The 19,237-nt window shown below is 42.8% G+C and overlaps 1 protein-coding gene across 1 annotated transcript in view; it reads right to left on the bottom strand.

The window, feature by feature from the left end:
- LOC111979890 (corticotropin-releasing factor receptor 1) overlaps window positions 1-19,237 on the bottom strand; it is a 159,863-nt gene that overhangs the window by 55,721 nt on the left and 84,905 nt on the right. The window contains exon 5 of the mRNA XM_024010563.2: window positions 4,852-4,934. Coding sequence (XP_023866331.1) covers window positions 4,852-4,934 — 83 coding nt within the window. The remainder of the gene's footprint in view (window positions 1-4,851; window positions 4,935-19,237) is intronic.

Raw genomic sequence — 19,237 nt, 5'->3', positions numbered from 1 at the left:
CCTGCCTGACCACTCTGCCTGCACCTGACCCTGAGCCTGCCTGCCGTCCTGTACCTTTGCCTCTACTCTGGATAACCGACCTCTGCCTGACCTGAGCCTGTCTGCCATGTTGTACCTTTGCCTCTACTCTGGATTACTGACCCCTGCATGCCTTGATCTGTCGTTTGCCTGCCCCTGTTGCTGTAATAAACATTGTTACTTCAACACAGTCTGCATTTGGGTCTTACCTGAAACATGAACTTAGAGCTCTTTGGCCACGCACACCAGTGGTGGGTTTGGCATCGAAATGAGAATCCACGACCAGAAAAGATCCCATACCTACTTGAACATCTTTATCAAGGGTCTCAATCATTTCGGACCCCACTCTATATGCATCTCCTCATGAGAAACAAGTATCCCATGAGGACTTCATTGTTGTAATAATTGTCACTAACTGGGGCACTGCATCATTTATGGACGATATGTTAACTCTTGCCTTGTTTCTTCGTGCACTCGCTTTCACATTTGAGCAATTTTTTATACTTTTGTCTTTGGCCCATCCACAGAATCCCCGAGGGCCTTATTTTCAACCCGAGTTCAAATATACAACAACTGAAAAGCATTGGGCCAGTAAGCATTTTATTTATGGTCAATTCTGTGGGTCTTGCTCAGTACAGGTAACACTACCATGAAACTGCAATATCACTGAGTGACAAGCAGCCATGATTGACCTGGGAAAATAGACTATATGGTTATTTCTATAACCACTGCCTCTGGGGCTCTGGTGACAATGACCTTTTCCTACCGTAACAAAGTGCTTTTTCTTGTTTAAGAGTACATGTGCCACAGTGGAATGGGATGGGGACTGGTGTTGTTTTAGTACAGCAGAACAGAAATGTACTGTATAGCGAATGACAACAGTACAGTTGTGTGTTAAAAAAGTTTTTAAAAAGCGCATGTACTCTCCCGGTGTTTGTCTGCAATCATCTATTGGTCGTTTAAACTGGGGTAGTCAAGTCTGTAGGACATGGCTTCATTATCCTTACTACATATGCCACTGGACTGGAATGAAAAACATTTCACAGTAATTTCCTCTTTCTATTACAAACGCATGCAGTGAATAAACAGATACAGTACATAAATAATTCAAGTCCATGATCATGGTAATCTCATGAAAAGCAAAGGCTATATGACCTCTGCTTCTGCCAAGTTCTTTTAAAACAAAAGAAACCTTAACATGACTCGTAACCCATGAGCTCTCTTCTAGAGGGAGCCTAGCCCAGGGAAAGGAAACTTAAAAGGGGTGAACTAGCTACATATTCCAGGGTCAAAGCTCATATCTGTTCCTCACTGATTTAGTCTGCAAAGTCATAGGAGCGGAGCATTCACTCGGCTGCCTACTAAAGAGGAAATGACCCCAAAACATCCAGCCTGGGCAGGAGGAGACTTACCACAGAGAAACTGAGAAAATAAACCAACAGCTGGACATGATTTTAATGAAATAAGCACTCTAGCGACAACAGCAATTCCTCCTTCAACAAAAATTACCAACTGAGCGAACCCAAAATAAACTCTAGGGTTGCTGGGATTTCAAGGAATGCAGCTTTGTGATTGGAATGAGAAGATTATAGTTTATCGTCAGCTATAAGCTTTGCGGACAGGAAGATGCCCTAGAAAGCAGTTACTCAGCCCCCTCCTGCTGTGCTGGTATACGGAACAAATCGTGAGATCAAATTGAACGTTTTGCAACCACACTGAAGTGGTATACTCATCTTGTCAGTAGCCCACTATGCTGTAAGAGGATTAAAATGTTCTACAGGTGGAAAGGGCAAATTATCATTTACAACACGACCCAGCTAAATACAGTACATTGTCAAAGACCTTCCTGGTAAAAAATGTCACTTGCTTTTGTACTCTCCTGCTCTAAGATGAGGCTAGATTTTTCTTTGCTCCTCTGCATTCTGTCTTTCCCTAAAGATGCTATTCAATGCTGATGCTAGCAACACAGGCAGCAGATGGCTTTTACTCCTTCTCAACAAAACCCAGTCATATAAGTTTGGTCTACCACTATTTATGCCACGGGTGTTAAAACCCAAGACTTAAAAGTGTTCAAATTCAACAGTTACTGCATACCTCAAAAAAATGTGTGAATTGCTGGCATAAACAGCTCCAACAAAAGAACCACTGTAGTCCGATATAGTGAATGCCAAGAAAGAGTAATATAGCTAACCCTTTTTCCTACTTGACGTTAAAAAGATTTGTAAGCAAAAGCTATGCCCTAAAGGATTGCACACTTTCTGAATATCAGTAAAGGACACTGGAACTACTTTTAATTAAGTACATTGGACCTTTGTGTCTGCAAGGTGACACTGTTAAAATAGCACTGCTTTGCCACCGTCCGCAGTCTTTGAATAACCATGCCATTGTGTCCCATACTGTTTTTAATTTCCCCTATACCACAAGGTTTGATTTTGTAAACGCGCAGCGCCAACCTTCCCAATGCTTTGATCTGGATGAGCCAAACCACAAAGCAGTGGGCGTCCGAGGCGACAGCGTGCTCCCCTGTGTGAGTGGACGTATTCATTTGCATGTGTATGTCCCTCAGGAAACAGATGGTGGGGAGAGGAGAGCAGGCAGTGTGCAGACCGTCTGCCCGGTAGCAAGGGGGTCCTCAACAGCTTTAGAGGACTCACGTGTTCGCCCGTTCACAATGCTGCTAGCTATCAGCTGCCTGCTTGCCAATGGCCATCACAATCAATCTGTGTCATTGGTTTTAGGAAGGGAGCTAATTTGTTTAGTACATGATTCATAATCCTGTAAGTGATTCATATAGTGCAGCTTTCAGACTCGTTCAAATGAAGGTTGATGTTTTTCCAGGGAACGGAAAGGAGGGCAAAAAGGGTCACTGGTCAAATTTGGGGTTAAAAAAGTATTTCAGAGAAAAATGACAATGTACAGCAAGGTCATCTAATTGACCAGTTTACAATCAATGGAATGGCGTTGAAATAGCTTGACGTTGGAAAATTCACAGTACATGTAACAAGTGATTGGAGCTACTGTACAGTATATACTTGGGAGACCATGCACGCTACCTTTCCTTCCCTCCAACCAGATCACCTCCATAACGATCTGGTCGATGTAAACAACCACTTATGCCTTGTTAAATACAAGCTACAAATAAGCCTACACATTAAGCTCAAACTCCCTTCCACTCTCTTCTCCTCCCAAAGACGGAAGAAAAGTGTTTAGGTAAACGCCCTGTTGCCTTGAGGACTGAGATGTAAAGGCATGACGCTGTATGACTGGTAGCTTCTGCTGTGAATGACTAAGCTGAGCTGGGCCCTCTCCGAAAGATTTAAATTGGAGTACAGTTGCCTCAGTAGGGGATTCACTTGTGACGGCTTAGTCATCCAGCATCAACAGGATGCTCATTGACAACGAAAAGCAAATTGGAGAGATGAAGCTTGGAACACCCACTCTATAGCACACATCATCAGTCCTGGAGTTTTGAAGAGAATGTGTGCTGGAAGAGCAGGTGGTGGCGCTGGTGTGATTTCTGTTGTACCACAGAATGTTTCTATTGGCAGCCGTAGCCTCAAGATTAGAGAAGAGGGCCAGTAACCTGAGGGTAGCCCCTCGCTTCGAATACCAGGGCCGACGGAAAAAAATCTGGTGTGATATGAGCTAGTACCGGAAGGGTTGCTTGCGTCAGTATCGCAGGTGCTACTGCCGTTGTGCCCTTGAGCAAGGTACTTACAGGAGAAGCTTTATTTTTTTCAATCAAATCTACATGTTATAGAAGGGGTCCAGACACCTTTTTTTGCGATTTCACTTGTTTATGAGAAACTTACCCCAAAAAACAAATAAATTCCTTATCCTCGTTGTGTAGTATGGGGCCCCTGAAAAAACATGAACAAACTCTCCCAAAACACCCAAATACGTCCTTTAAGAAAAGTAAAATCTCCCAGTATAGTGATGCAGAGGTTTAGATGTTGTACACATGAAATTCTGTCATTCTGAACATTACCGCAGCGGTATATTCCCTTTTGTGCGACTCAAGCTTTTTAACTTATCCAGCTGTTCCATTATCTGTGTAGCTTGCTACTACACGTAATTGGCATTATAATAAAATATACATAAAGTGTCTTAATAGGGCGTTAGGCCACCAAGAGCTGCTAGAACAGCTTCAATGCACCATGGCATAGATTCCACAAGAGTCTGGAACTTCCTGTATTGTAGCACCTGCTTTGTACACCTCATTTACTCAAGTGTTTCCTTTATTTTGGCTGTTACGTGTAGACTGGATGGAGAGGAATAGCTCGAGTCGCAGTAAAAGGGAATATAACGTTGTCAATAAAGTTCGGAATGAAACAATTTCATGTGTCCAACATCTAATGACCCGCGTCACAATATTGAGAGCTGTTTTTGGAGCCTTTGTTCATGTATTTTCAGGGACGCCATACTACACAACGTGGGTGAGGAAGTGATTTGCCGTTTGAGGTAAGTTTCTCAAAAACAAGTGAAATCACAGAAAAGGTGTCTGGACCTATCTATAACACGCCATTTACATAGAAGAATTGAGATGTGGTTGTAAAAATGAAAACTTTGTTAAAAAAATAACTCCCACAATGCTTTAGGGGGGCTGCTCTGTGTCGGACCCTATCCAGCCCATCATGTGCGTGTTTCGGTTTGAGGGATACTGAGAATTTCTCTGCAAATAGAGAGTAAATATATTTTCAGCAGTGCTTGTATCCTTGGAAGAAGAATGGAAGAATATATCTTTACTATCCATTGCAGAGAAATTCTCAGAATTCTCAGAGTTAAACAGTTACCTTTCCATACACCAATAGCCATGCTACATACAGTACATACCTCATTGAGAATCTCTTGACACTGGGTGTAGTTGCCTTTCACGGCCCAGGACCCGTTGGAAAGGCATTCTCTGTACACATTGTCTGTGGAAATAAAGGATTGAAAACCATGTTACAAAGTAAGCAAACATGCACCATTTCTCCTTTCATACAAGCGAAAACCGAAACCTTGAAAACTCAGAGTCTGCAAAAACTACACAGGGCGGCTGTAATTTATGCAGCTTAGAGTGCTGACAGACCCCGATAGAGGACACGCGATCCAATCTTGACAATGGTGCACGCCAAACCCATTTCCAAATAAGTATTTGAACTCTTGACAGAGCTGCCGCTTTTTTTATTCTCTAAATAATAATTAAAAAAATACAACAAAGTCTCCAGGAATAAAGTAAAGCAACAAAACAAAAAAACACCCACGGCTGAGAGGTGGCTTCATTTGATGTCAGGTGTACATGCTACACGCGCACAGTGGAGGTAATGTGACTCAAGAAGTAAGCAAGAGACAAACAAGAGAAGCAAAGCCACAGACTTCTAAAAGACTCTCTGCTGTGTTCACAAGGTTGCGACAGAGTGTCGGAGACGGCAGAAAACACATCAAAGGCAGTCAGATCTTAAGCTAACCTAAAATAAAGACAGTCAGCTACGCTCTACTAACACCTAATGAACCATCATAATATTCCCTGACAAAGTCCAAGGAAGGAAGCATCATGTTGTTACCCCATGACACGTCTAATTGGTTGTTCTTAAGTTGATTGACAGAGTAGGTGGCATGCCATGCTCTCAATATGTTATAAAAAAGTATGGAAAAGGTATGAAATCAAGAGCTATAATTGAACGAGAGAAGTGTGATGCCATGATATCTCAACAATAACACTCTTGATGTGGTATCAGAAATTTTCAAAAGTCACATGTTTTTTGTTGCAAGGGTTCTGTATTACAGTAGTTATTTACGACCATTATGTAGGCTACATTGACCGACCTGTTCTTGATCCGTGAGAGTTGTGCGGGGGGGGGGGGGGGGTAAATGCAAACACTAATTAACACACTCTCACGCGTTTATTGAACATTGACATCAACATTTGAACGTTCATAGTCTGTATCACTGAACACGAATACCCGTCGGACTAACCTATGCATCGGTACTACAGATTCATTCTTTGTGGCTAGCATTATACCATGACTGTCTGCCAAGAGCACCACGATAGATGGTTGACAGTATACATGATGTAATTAAGCATACACACGGTTCGATCTTTGAACTGGGTTGGAGGTTGGGTAGTACTGAACATACGGCATGCTATGGATATGACATGAAAAGATCCACAAAAACGATACCGTTTTCATCTTTTTGACTTTGAAAATCAATCATGGTGACCTTTTTCTAAGCCACCCTTCTGAAAAGTTTCTCTTTCTTTTAGCTTTGTTTGAAAATGAGGTCGCTGCGATGTCCAGTATCACGCCAATGTGACAAGGAACTCAGGCTAACTCACTCACAGCAACGTCCCTGCGGCTAATAATTTACACCCATCAGTCCCCGTATCGATCATAATCAACTAATTTCACAAATAAAACTCCCAATAGAATGATGGGTTTTGGTGGAGTGGTAAAACTCCAATTTCAGGAGTAGACGTTTTCTCCAGAGACAGGGATCCCGGGTCCGGAACTTCCTTCCTCAAGATAGAGTGTCTAGAAGGGTCAGTAAATTCCAGGTCTGGAATCCTCCCTCATCTGTCTCCACCTCTCCTTCCAACCGTCTGAATAAATATAATAAATATAAAAAAGGAGAATGGAATTCCATTAGTTAAAGTAGAACTCCAGCTGAGAGCTAGACTTAAATTGGAAAGGAAGAGAGGGAAGGATTTAAAGTCCGCATCTGCATTTTCTGACAGAGTCAATACCTACCCTGAAGAAGAGGCTCCCATGTACTCCCTCCTGACTATAATTTAAACAGTGTAAAGGCCAGTGTAAAGGCCAAAATCCAAACTTGAACTCATGCCAAGGAAACCCCCTTTCAATACACAGTAAATCCAAAGATCAATCATGCTTAAACTCCAATTATCAACACCTACCGTTGACACATTGCCATATAATGACTTCGGAGTGCCTGTGCTTTGCTACAGTCTCATTCTCATTCAGTGTGATCTCATTCTCACTTTCCCTCTTTCCGCCCTCCCGACCACCACGGCGAACCCCATTGGTATTGGATGACTCACTCTATTAATGCAGCTGACCTTCTAAGCTATAATTAATCGAAATCTAGCTGAATCCCATGTAAGCCCCCGCCAGAAGCTTATCATTCTCTCTCGCCCCCTCAAACGGGATGGGTATGTTGTGTTCCGGGGCGTCTTAAGTGGGCTTAATCGACGAGCTGCCAGGCTATGTGGTAAGCATGGCAACGCAGAATAGAGAATACTGTTTACCATTCTTTGAGGAACAATCTTCGTACAGGGGAGAATATATCCGGTGAATACGAATGGGGCTCAATCTTCACTGTCTGAAGAGCTCTAGGAACTCTAAGAAGAAAGTGGGAAGCCCAGTTAAAAAGTTGTCTGACCTGAACACCTACAATCAGTAAACCCAGCTACAAAGGAGATAAATGTGAAGAAGTATCAGGAGTGGGGACCCAATTGAACGGTTTAATTCCAGACTAGATTCAGGGGTTTGAAACACTAATATCAGTTGTGTGAAACGATAATACCAATGTAACCTATCTGGGAAGACAACCACAGCTCTGAAATGATGATACAGCACCATGTATGAAGGAAACTTTCAGCAAAACTTTCTGCCAAAGTTCTTCAGCTTCAGGCTGGCCTGTACCCTTCCATCATCCACGCTTGGGTTATCCATAATGACGAGTACACTGAGCCAAGAGAGAAGCAATCGGAGGGTAGTCAAGGACTTTGGCCATCAGTTGGCTCAGCTCTTCCCTCCAACTGTTTGTCTCCTAGCAGGTGTAAGCTCCATTGGACACAGACGGTAATGTGACTAAGGAAGGGCCCAACACAGCTTCTGTAAAGCCTGAGCAGATTGGGGGCAGACAGTGTTTCTGCACAGGATGTCGAGGTGGAATGCAACAGAGCAGTGACTGGAGAGTTGGGCTGCGTTGTCGAAGGGGTGGTGGTGGTGGTGGTGGTGTACAAGGCTGGAGAACTGACTCTACTGACTGTGTCGATATATAACAAGGGGGAAATACACAGAGAGAGGGGGGCAGATGGAGTGTGTGAGAGAGGAGAGGAGAGAGACAGAGACAGAGACAGACAGACTATAGGCATCGCTGTAGGCCAAATGGACATGTGCTGATGGACATGTTATAGAAGAGACCTGCGAGACTGGGGGGAAGAGAGAGAGTCCAGGAGATTACATCTTTCCAATTTATATCAATCACTCTACTGGAGTGATTCTCCTTTCTGGACTATTATTGTCCTTTTCCTCCTAATCCTAGTCCTCCCTGCTTGGAGGTTGAGGTGATATAGATCACACATACACAACTCAATGCCTGTTGTAATTGTTCCTGTCACCATTTCCCCTCATTTCCATTTTCTCCCTCTCTTTCTGCCTCTAATGCTATCTATAATTGGTGGTTGTATTGATTAGACATAAAATTCAAGGGCTTCCTTAATTGGTGCTGTCAAACCATGAAAGAGCTCTGTGATCACACACATGCACTCGCACGCACACACGCACACACGCTCCTGACAAAGTGCTGGGCGGAAGGCAGAACCATGGATCGATTAGTTAATAGAATATTCTGATGTGAATGATTCTAAGTAACTTAACATGAATCATCATTTAGCTTAAGTAATTTGATTCACGATGACACTGATGGGTAATCAAGGCATTTATCAACTTGTAATTACAGTGTTCATGAGCATTAATGAGCATTGGTAAGCATCAATATGTCACGATCGTCGTAAGAACTGGATCAAGGCGCAGCGTGCGTAGAGTTCCACATCTTTATTACTAAGGGAAACTTTCAGCAAAAACAAAACAATAGACGAAACGTTTCGGAGTGCTCACAGGCAACAACACAAAAACAAGATCCCACAAAACACAGTGGGGAACTGGCTGCCTAAATATGATCCCCAATCAGAGACAACGATAAACAGCTGCCTCTGATTGGGAACCATACCAGGCCAACATAGAAATAAAACAAGCTAGATTACCCACCCGTGTCACACCCCGACCTAACCGACATAGAGAATAAAAAGGCTCTCTATGGTCTGGGCGTGACACAATAAATATTGAGTGTGCGATTACATTTTTGTGGAACTGGCGGTTGATCTTCTTACGTTTCTGCAACGAAGATTGAGATTACTGGTGTGCTTCCAGAATTGCCATGACTCATTTAAAGATAAACCACTACTAAGCCTTTTGAATCGCACACTCAATTTTCAACTTTTTAGCTACAAAACATCTTGGGACAATTAGTCCACTTTGAAGTTTGACTAACTCTGATTTTGGAGTGAAATGTCCCTTTAACAGATGTTTGAAAATGTGTAGATGATATTACAAAAACAGAACCAGAGCATTACATGTGTCCAGATGTCTACCTTTGCTAATCTAATATATCAGATAAAGTGTGGTTTGGGACCATTTAAAATAACAGAGAAGCAGCTCCCAGCAGTTCATCATCGTTCTATTCTTGTCAGGATATTTCATAAATTCAAATCTGTGTCAGGAGGAAGCAATTTTTAAGGAGAGCTTCAGGATGAGGAACAGACTGAGATAATTGCTCCATTTTTAGAGTTCAAAGTCCTTTCCTTCAAATCAGTTGTAATCAATTCTGCTCTGATCATCTGACTATACCGCTGGATGAGCTCGATGGTGTTTACGCTGGCTTCAGACCAACTTTGATTCCCTCGGGAGATAGTTCATTGTTCTGATCATGCACTGGAAAATTATATCACAAATCGTTTGGAGAAAAATTTGTAGACCTCCACAAGTCTGGTTCATCCTTGGGAACAATTTCCAAACACCTGAAGGTACCACGTTTATCTGTACAAACAATAGTAAGCAAGTATAAACACCATGGGACCACAAAGCCGTCATACCGCTCATGAAGGAGACGCGTTCTGTCTCCTAGAGATGAACGTACTTTGGTGCGAAAAGTGCAAATCAATCCCAGAACAACAGCAAAGGACCTTGTGGAGATGCTGGAAGAAGGTACAAAAGGTACAAAAGGGTACAAAGGTACAAAAGTATCTATATCCACAGTAAAACGAGTCCTATATCAACATAACCTGGCTGATCAGCAAGGAAGAAGCCACTGCTCCAAAACTGCCATTAAAAAAAGCCAGACTACGGTTTGCAACTGCACATGGGGACAAAGATCGGACTTTTTAGAGAAATGTCCTCTGGTCTGATGAAACAAAAATAAAACTGTTTGGCCATAATGACCATCATTATGTTTTGAGGTAAAAGGGGGAGACTTGCAAGCCGAAGGGCACCATCCCAACCGTGAAGCACTGGGGTGGCAGCATCATGTTGTGGGGGTGCTTTGCTGCAGAAGGGACTGGTGCACTTCACAAAATAGATGGCATCATGAGGGAGGAAAACTATGTGGATATATTGAAGCAACATCTCAGGACATCAGTGAGGAAGTTAAAGCTTGGTCGCAAATGGGTCTTCCAAATGGACAATGAACCCAAGCATACTTCCAAATTTGTGGCAAAATGTCTTAAGGACAACAACGTCAAGGTATTGGAGTGGCCATCACAAAGCCCTGACCTCAATCCTATAGAAAATGTGTGGGCAGAACTGAGAAAGCGTGGGCGAGCTAAGAGGCCTACAAACCTGACTCAGTTACACCAGCTCTGTCAGGAGAAATGGGCCAATTTTAACCCAATTTATTGTGGGAAGCTTGTGGAAGGCTACCCGAAACACTTGACCCAAGTTAAACAATTGAAAGGCAATGCTACCAAATACTAATTGAGTGTATGTAAACCTCTGACCCACTGGGAATGTGATGATAAAGAAAAAGCTGAAATAAATCACTCTCTCTACTATTATTCTGATATTTCACATTCTTAATATAAAGTGGTGATCCTAACTGACCTAAGCCAGGGAATTTTTACCAGGATTAAATGTCAGGAATTGTGAAAAACTGAGTTTAAATGTATTTGGCTAAGGTGTATGTAAACTTCCGACTTCAACTATATATATACACATATACACACATATGTACACATTTAAAAAAATATATTTTCTACATAATATGAAAATAATGTTGCTTCAAATGAAACCAGGAATCATATGGCTTTAGCATCATTAAAATAAACTTCAGTATATTGTAGCCATTACAATTATCTGCTCAATTGATGTACAATTCCCAATACCTTCAGAGGCAAGAAAATATGTCAGTGCTATAGACAGGTTGGTTGTTTAGCAATAAAACCGATGACTGCACAACTATGGGCAAAACAGACGGTGTTGGCTGAGATTGTTGACAACTGTCACGACTTCCGCCGAAGTCGGATCCTCTCCTTGTTCGGGCGGCGCTCGGCGTCGCTGGTCTTCTAGCCATCATCGATCCACTTTTCATTTTCCATTTGTTTTGTCTTGTATTCTCACACACCTGGTCTCAATTTCCCTCATTACATGTTGTGTATTTAACCCTCTGTTCCCCCCCATGTCTTTGTGTGGAATTGTTTATTTTATGTGCACATTGTCTCTGGTGCGCGACGGGTTTTGTACCCATTTGTTTGTTGTTCTGGTTACCGGTGGTTTTTATGATTAAAACTGCTCCGTTGATTACCCAGTTTTGCTTTCCTGCGCCTGACTTCCCTGCCGCCAGTTACGCACTCCCTTACAACAACATGTAGGCCTGAACTATATTTTGTTTCCAAATGTTTATTGAAAACATAAATACATTTGCAAGATGAGCACTTAATGTCTCTTAAATACATTGTCACAGATGTTGGCTAGCGAGCTAGCAATTTTTTGGGCCATATTAGCATAGACGTAACATCCGTCGAAACACCTCAAAACAAGACATGATATCAAGAACAAGATAAAACTATCGGAAGCCAGCCATCTACGATTCCCCACATGGCAGCTTCATGTCATTGTCGCTAGCTATCTGAACATCACACGTCCTTCAGCCCCATCGGTGTGCGCACATCATTTTCGTGATGGTGTCAGCCAGCCCGTCTATAACATCAAGTACGTCTATGTTTGTTTTATGAAAACACTGACATTTACTTTTTAAATGAATATCCCTTTGGATTGTGTGGGATGACAGAGGATAAACAACAATAAACATGCAGATGTAATATTAATGTGTTTGGGAGTTATCTTTTCTACAATGAAAGTGAAAGACTAGAGAAATGAAATCACTGAATCGGATATATATGATACCTCAGATCATGCAATAAATCATATGTCTTAGGTCAGGTTGTGACAGATGGATTACCACTTTGCTGTTTCTCATATTGTAATGTAACCTTCTAGAGTGGTGTGTTTCTTATATTGTAATGTAACCTTCTAGAGTGGTGTATTTCTCATCTTTTAATGTAACATTCTAGAGTGTGTTTCTCAAATGTTAATGGAACCTTCTAGAGTGGTGTGTTTCTCATATTGCAATGTAGCCTTCTAGAGTGGTGTATTATATAATTTACATGGCCCTTTCGTCAATTTTCTCAGGCCTAAGAGGACAGAGCAAGAGTAATTGGTCCTACAGTGGTACTGCGGGTAGTTTTGTGTGGCTCGTGTTTAATGGTTAGTGACTAATTGCTAGAGGGAATATCAGATACACATGCCTAAGCACTTACTCCAGCAATGAAAAAAAATCATCAACATTTTTTATCTACAGAATCAGAAGACTTTCATTTATTTAATGGGTGCATCCACACAAAACTAGTATTAATTTCCCTCCACTGATCATTTGCAGAGAAGCACACATTGACCCTCTGAGAAAAGGAGGATTAGCTTGTTTCTGATAGGGATAGTTGATTATTGTTGGAATGGGAGCTACACGAAAACAAAATCATTGACAGTCCTCTTTAACTAGCATCAGCTAATTAAACTATCCACATTGATGTCTCGAGAGTTTACTAAATCTTACTTCGTAAATGAATAAAACAGATGTTGGTTTGAATCTTTTACATGAGAGAGAGAGAGAGAGAGAATATATTCAGAACTCTCTCAGTTTTTTCCAGTCAGTCCTCCTCTTATCCCCTACCTACTGAAAGAAACACAACCAGAGCTGATATATTTAGCTAAAAAGTAGAGCATAGGCATACATAATGTGCCCATGACTACATCACTAACTGGTTTCCAAAAGTTCTTAAAACACTACCAATTCCATCCGGGTGAATTCAAAACAAAAAATAGACCTTGGGGAGAAATATGATACAAAAAAATTACAAATAAAATACAACGGCACTTCACCATTTGACATTGTGCATTATTCAACATTCCAGTCAAATCACTGCCCTTGGGTCCGTCTTGCTCTGCTGTAAAGAGCCATGGGCTGAATTACCAAGGATTTGAATATGCAGTGTGTGACCTTGCGTTACTGGTGTCCTAATTTACAAAACCTACCTCCCTCTCCATAGACAGAGAACCCATTAGGAATTCTACACCACAGTGCCCTCCGTAATTATTATTATTTTGGCGTTGTACTCCAAAGGTTTGGATGATTTGAAATCAAACAATAACTATGGGGTTAAAGTGGAGAATGTATATTTGTGTAAAGTAAAAAGTACACATTTGTTGGATGCATTATCTTTTTGTTTTGGTTGTGTTCCAGATAATTTTACGCTCAGTAGAAATTATGTAGGTGTCATAACCAGCCATAAAATATATATATGTCACAACAGGTCTAAATATGTGTCATGACGGTGTTAATACCATATCATAACAGGTTATGACAAGTTATGTCAGCTGTTATGACATATTATGACATGGCTATGACTGTGTCAAGTAAAGTGTTAACCAATTATCATACCCCCAAGAGATGCTAACCTCTCACCATTACAATAACAGGGAAGGTTAGCATTCTATATCATACCCCCAAGACATGCTAATGTCACACCCTGGCCTTAGTTATCTTTGTTTTCTTTTATTATTTTAGTTAGGTCAGGGTGTGACATGGGGATGTTTGTGTTTTGTCTCGTTTCGGGTGGTTATATGAAAAAGGGGGTGTTGGGTTTGTGTATGGGGTTGTGTTGTGTGAATGTTTCTAGGTATGTCTATGGTTGAGTGAATGTTTCTAGGTATGTCTATGGTTGCCTGAGTGGTTCTCAATCAGAGACAGATGTCGTTCATTTGTCTCTGATTGGGAGCCATATTTTAGGCAGCCATGGGCATCATGTTTTTGTTGGGTCATTGTCTAGGTCTGTGTCTGTGTCTAGGTTGCATGTTTGCATTTTGTTCGGTTATAGCTTCACGGTCGTCTATTTGTTGTTTTGCTTCGTTCGTTCATCTCCTAAATAAAGAGAAGATGTATTTTTTACACGCTGCGCCTTGGTCCTCTCTCTCTCCCTTGGACAATCGTGACAGCTAACCTCTCACCATTACAATAACAGGGAAGGTTAGCATTTTATAATCATACCCCCAAGAGATGCTAACCTCTCACCATTACAATAACAGGGAAGGTTAGCATTTTATATCATACCCCCAAGAGATGCTATCCTCTCACCATTACAATAACAGGGAAGGTTAGCATTTTTGGGGGTATGATATTTGTTCATCTGTAACTTTCATTATTCACGATTAATTCAGGATTATCCATAATCATGGTAGCATCCACATTCATGTAGAAGTCTTTAGAAACATATTATTTTCTTATTTACAATAAAAGTGACTCCAAAATGACACAATTCATTATTTACCATTAATTTCTATTGGGCACAAAATCAACTGAAATGCAATCTGAACAAATAGAAAATTAGCTTGATGTAGTCATTGTGTGCTATGAATATGGGAATAAATACTAACCTTTTTACTACTTTAATACATATACACTATATATACATTAGTATATGGACGGCCCTTCAAATTTGTGGATTTCAGTGATGTAAAGCTTGGCGCCATTGGACTCTGGAGCAGTGGAAACGTGCTCTCTGGAGTATTGAATCACGCTTCCCATCTGGCAGTCCAACAGACAAATCTGGGTTTGGCAGATGCCAGGAGAATGCTACCTGCCCCAATGCATAGTGCCAACTGTAAAATGTGGTGGGGGAGGAATAATGTTCTAGGGCTGTTTTTCATGGCTCGGGCTAGGGCTAGGGCCCTAGTTCCAGTGAAGAGAAATCTTAACGCTACAGTATGCAGTGACATTTTAGATGATTCTGAGCTTCCAACGTTGTGGCAACAGTTTGGGGAAGGCCCTTTCCTGTTTCAGCATGACAATGCCCCCGTGTACAAAGTGAGATCCATACAGAAATGATTTGTCGAGATCGGTGTGGAAGATCTTGACTGGCCTGCACAGAGCCCTGACCTCAACCACATTGAACACCTTTGGGATGCATTGGAAAACCGACTGCGAGCTGAATGGAAGAAAATCCCCACAGCAATGTTACAACACCTAGTGAAAAGACGTTACAGAAGAGTGGAGGATGTTATAGTAGCAAATGGGGGACCAACTCCATATTAATGCCTATGATTTTGGAATTAGATGTTTGACGAGCAGGTGTCCACATACTTTTGGTCATGTAGTGTTTAAGCAAATTTGTCCCAATACGTTTGCTCCCCTAAAATGGGGGGTCTATGTACACAATGTGCTGTAATTTCTAAACAGTTCCTCCGATATGGATAGAAATTCCCTCTGCACTTTAACCTCAAAGTAATTGTTTTATTTCACATCCAAACTGTTGGAGTATACAGCCAAAATAATAAAAAACGCTTCACTGTCATAATAATTACGGAAGGCACTGGGGAGCGACTCACTTTTGCTCTCCCAAAGCAAAGCTCTCGCTCTCTTTCCCTTGCCTCTCTCTCTCTGACTGTTTAACTCTCTTCCTCTATTTTCATCTCTAAAATGCACAAGCGTTCATACACACAGATGTACAAAGATTTACTCAGAACCACGTTTGGCAATGATGTTTGCATCTGCATGCATACGTGTGTGTGTATTTGTGTATTGTATGTGTCTTAAGACAGGCCTGAACAATTAAGTGATAATGCCCTCGAAGCCGATGTTGGAGGATATATTGGCACAGGTGTTGCGGCAAACCGTGCCAATATATCCTCCAAACACCGGCTAAGAGGGCATTATCACTTCTATACCTCGGGTTAACAACATATTCAAATAATCATTGACACATTTTCAGTTTTTAGATTTTGTTAAGACCTGTATAAATAAACAATAGATAAACCCTAAAAATTGAGTTACAGTACCAGTCAAAAGTTTGGACATACCAGGGTTTTTCTATATTTTTACTATTTTCTACATTGTAGAATAATAGTGAAGACATCAAAACTATGAAATCATGTAGTAACCAACAAAGTCAAATATATTTTATGTTAGCCACCCTTTGCCTTGATGACAGCTTTGCAGACTCTTGGCATTCTCTCAACCAGCTTCATGAGGAAGTCACCTGGAATGCATTTCAATTAACAGGTTTGCCTTGTTAAAAGTACATTTGTGGAATTTCTTTCCTTTTTTGAGCCAATCAGTTATGTTCTGACAAGGTATGGGTGGTATACAGACGATAGCCCTATTTGATAAAATACCAAGTCCATATTATAGCAAGAACAGCTCAAATAAGCAAAGAGTGACAGTCCATCATGACCTTAAGACATGAATGTCATGGTTCCAACTGTCACCAGAGGGCGACAGAGACCGTCCTAAAGACATTAATGACACTCAGGTGTGTCCTATTACTCATTATGATTTCCCTGTTATTAAAAGAGGTGTGTTTTCTGGTTTCCTTTGCAGAAGCTTGAATTGTTTACCGTGTGCGTTTGTTTCCTGGGTGAGTTTTCGCGACTTAGTGTTTGTTGCTTTTTCTAGTGTACTGTGATCCTGCGGCTGCTTTTTTTAATGTTTATCCTTAACCACTGATTCCTCTTCTCTGCACCTGGGTCCAACCTCACCACGTCACAGCAAGCTTCTGCCCAAACATGGACCCAGCAGAGATCACCCAGATCAAGAATGTTGTAACACACCAAGGAGCACTGCTGGGGTGGCAATAAGAACAACTCTCCCAAACATAAGAGACCCTCTGGGCACTTACCGAATCCCTTCAACCACAGTCCAACCTCAACCCAGGAGGAGCCAATGCCCAAGTCTCATCGCCCAGTGCTGCAGGCATCGTCGTAGTTCCTCCAGGGAACCTGCCCCAGGAACTCAAGATTCCAGCCCCCGAGCGGTATGACGGCCACCCGAAAGGGGTTCCTCAATCAGTGTTCTCTGGTGTTCAAGCTACAGTCCTCCTCGTTCCGCTCTGATTGGGCCATGATCGCCGACATCATCTCTCTACTCTAGGACAAGGCCCTGGCGTGGGCAACAGCGGTGTGGGAACAGCAGCCACCATCCTGCAGCTCCATATTAGCCTTCACCCTCGAGCTGCAATGAGACTTCGACCACCCAATCGGCGGACGAGAAGCGGCCAGCCGACTGTTCAACATCCGCCAAGGGGCCAGACCAGTGGCTGATTTCGCCATTGAGTTCCGCACTCTTGCCGCCGAGAGTGGGTGGAATATGGAGGCCCTAGTCACCGTTTTCCACAAGGGTTTGTCAAACTCCATCAAGGATGAACTGGCCTCTCGGGAACTGGGAGAGGACCTTGAGTCCCTGATAACACTGGAAATCAGGATCAACAACCGCTTCCAAGAAAGCGTGAGACAACACCTTTTAGGCACCACCCAAATATCCCGGTTTCCTGAGTACCCCAAGCCCCCTGAAACCAGCATTAAGGAGCCCATGCAGCTGGGACGCACACGTCTGAGCCCAAAGGAACGTGACAGGCGCATGCGCAAAGGTTGCTGCCTTTACTGCGGAGGTCTCGGCCATCTCCGAGCTACATGCCCAGAGCTGACGGGAAACGGCAAGGCATGCCAGGACAAGGGGAGACCATGACGAGCTGTGCAGTTACCCCCCGGATACCCAGTCACCGTCTGTCACTATCAGCAACCCTCCACAGGGACAACAGTCAGCACCAGATTCAAGCCTTCGTGGACACCGGGGCCGCAGAGAATTTCATTGATCAAAATTTCGCCAGAGAATTACAAATCCCCTGCTTGAAATGTCCCATCCCTCTGCAGATTCAAGCCCTCGATGGACGCCCCATTGTCTCCGGCCAGGTGGAATATCAGACCAAGCCCAATCTACTGCAGGTTGGGGTGAATCACTCATTATTTTGATCATGGCTCCCGAGAACCCCCTTATCCTAGGGTACCCCTGGCTAGCTCTACATAACTCACTATTCTCCTGGTCCATGGGACACTTACTAGACTGCGATAAGGACTGCCAGACTAAATGTCTGAGACCCCCACCAAGAGCATCACCGTGTCTTCCTGAATCCATTGAAGACCAAGACTTGTCGGCTCTCCCTCCCAAATACTTCGACCTCCGAGAGGCCTTCAGCAAGAGGCAAGCAGGCACCCTTCCTCCCATCGTCCATATGACTGCGCCATAGAAGTTCTAACCGGCTCCACACCTCCCTGGGGCCGTCTGTACTCCCTCTCGACCCCTGAGGCAGCAGTCATGGACAATTACATCTGGGAGTCGCTGGAAGCAGGTTTCAGTCGCCCCTCTACATCCCCAGTTGGTGCAGGTTTCTTCTTCGTGGGTAAGAAGGATGGAGGCCTGCGTCCTTGCATGGATTACAGAGGGCTGAACTGGATTATGATCAAAAATCACTAGAACCTACCCCTGATGTCTGTCGCATTGGAGTTGGCCCCAGGGGCCCAATTCTTCACCAAACTGGATCTCCGCAACGCTTACAATCTGGTGAGAATCAGGGAGGGAGATGAGTGGAAAACGGACTTTAACACCCCTAGTGGTCACTGAGTATTTAGTCATGCCCTTCGGATTATTGAACTCACCGGGAGTCTTTCAAGCATTGGTCAATGAAACTCTTTGTGATATGTTGAATCGGTTCGTCTTTGTTTATCTCAACGACGTCCTGATCTTCTCCAAAACCCTTCCATAACACATACTGCACATCCTCCAAGTCAATTATATGTCAAGATAGAGAAGTGTGAGTTCCACCTATCCCAAGTTTCCTTCCTGGGTCACATTATCTCTACTGCAGGCATCCAAATGGACCCTGTAAAGGTTGAGGCAGTTGCCGACTGGCCCGTACCACCTCACTCAAGCAGGTCCAGCGGTTCCTCAGGTTTGCCAATTTTTACAGGTGTTTTATACGCAACTCACCATCCTAACCCACAAGTCCCAGACCCGTTTTTGCTGGACTCCAGAGGCTGACAGGGCATTCATGGAG

The sequence above is a fragment of the Salvelinus sp. IW2-2015 genome, linkage group LG20, assembly GCF_002910315.2.
Source record: "Salvelinus sp. IW2-2015 linkage group LG20, ASM291031v2, whole genome shotgun sequence".
NCBI classification, from domain to species: domain Eukaryota; kingdom Metazoa; phylum Chordata; class Actinopteri; order Salmoniformes; family Salmonidae; genus Salvelinus; species Salvelinus sp. IW2-2015.
The sequence above is the reverse complement of the archived record's forward strand: the minus strand, read 5'-3'. Positions and strand labels throughout refer to the sequence as shown.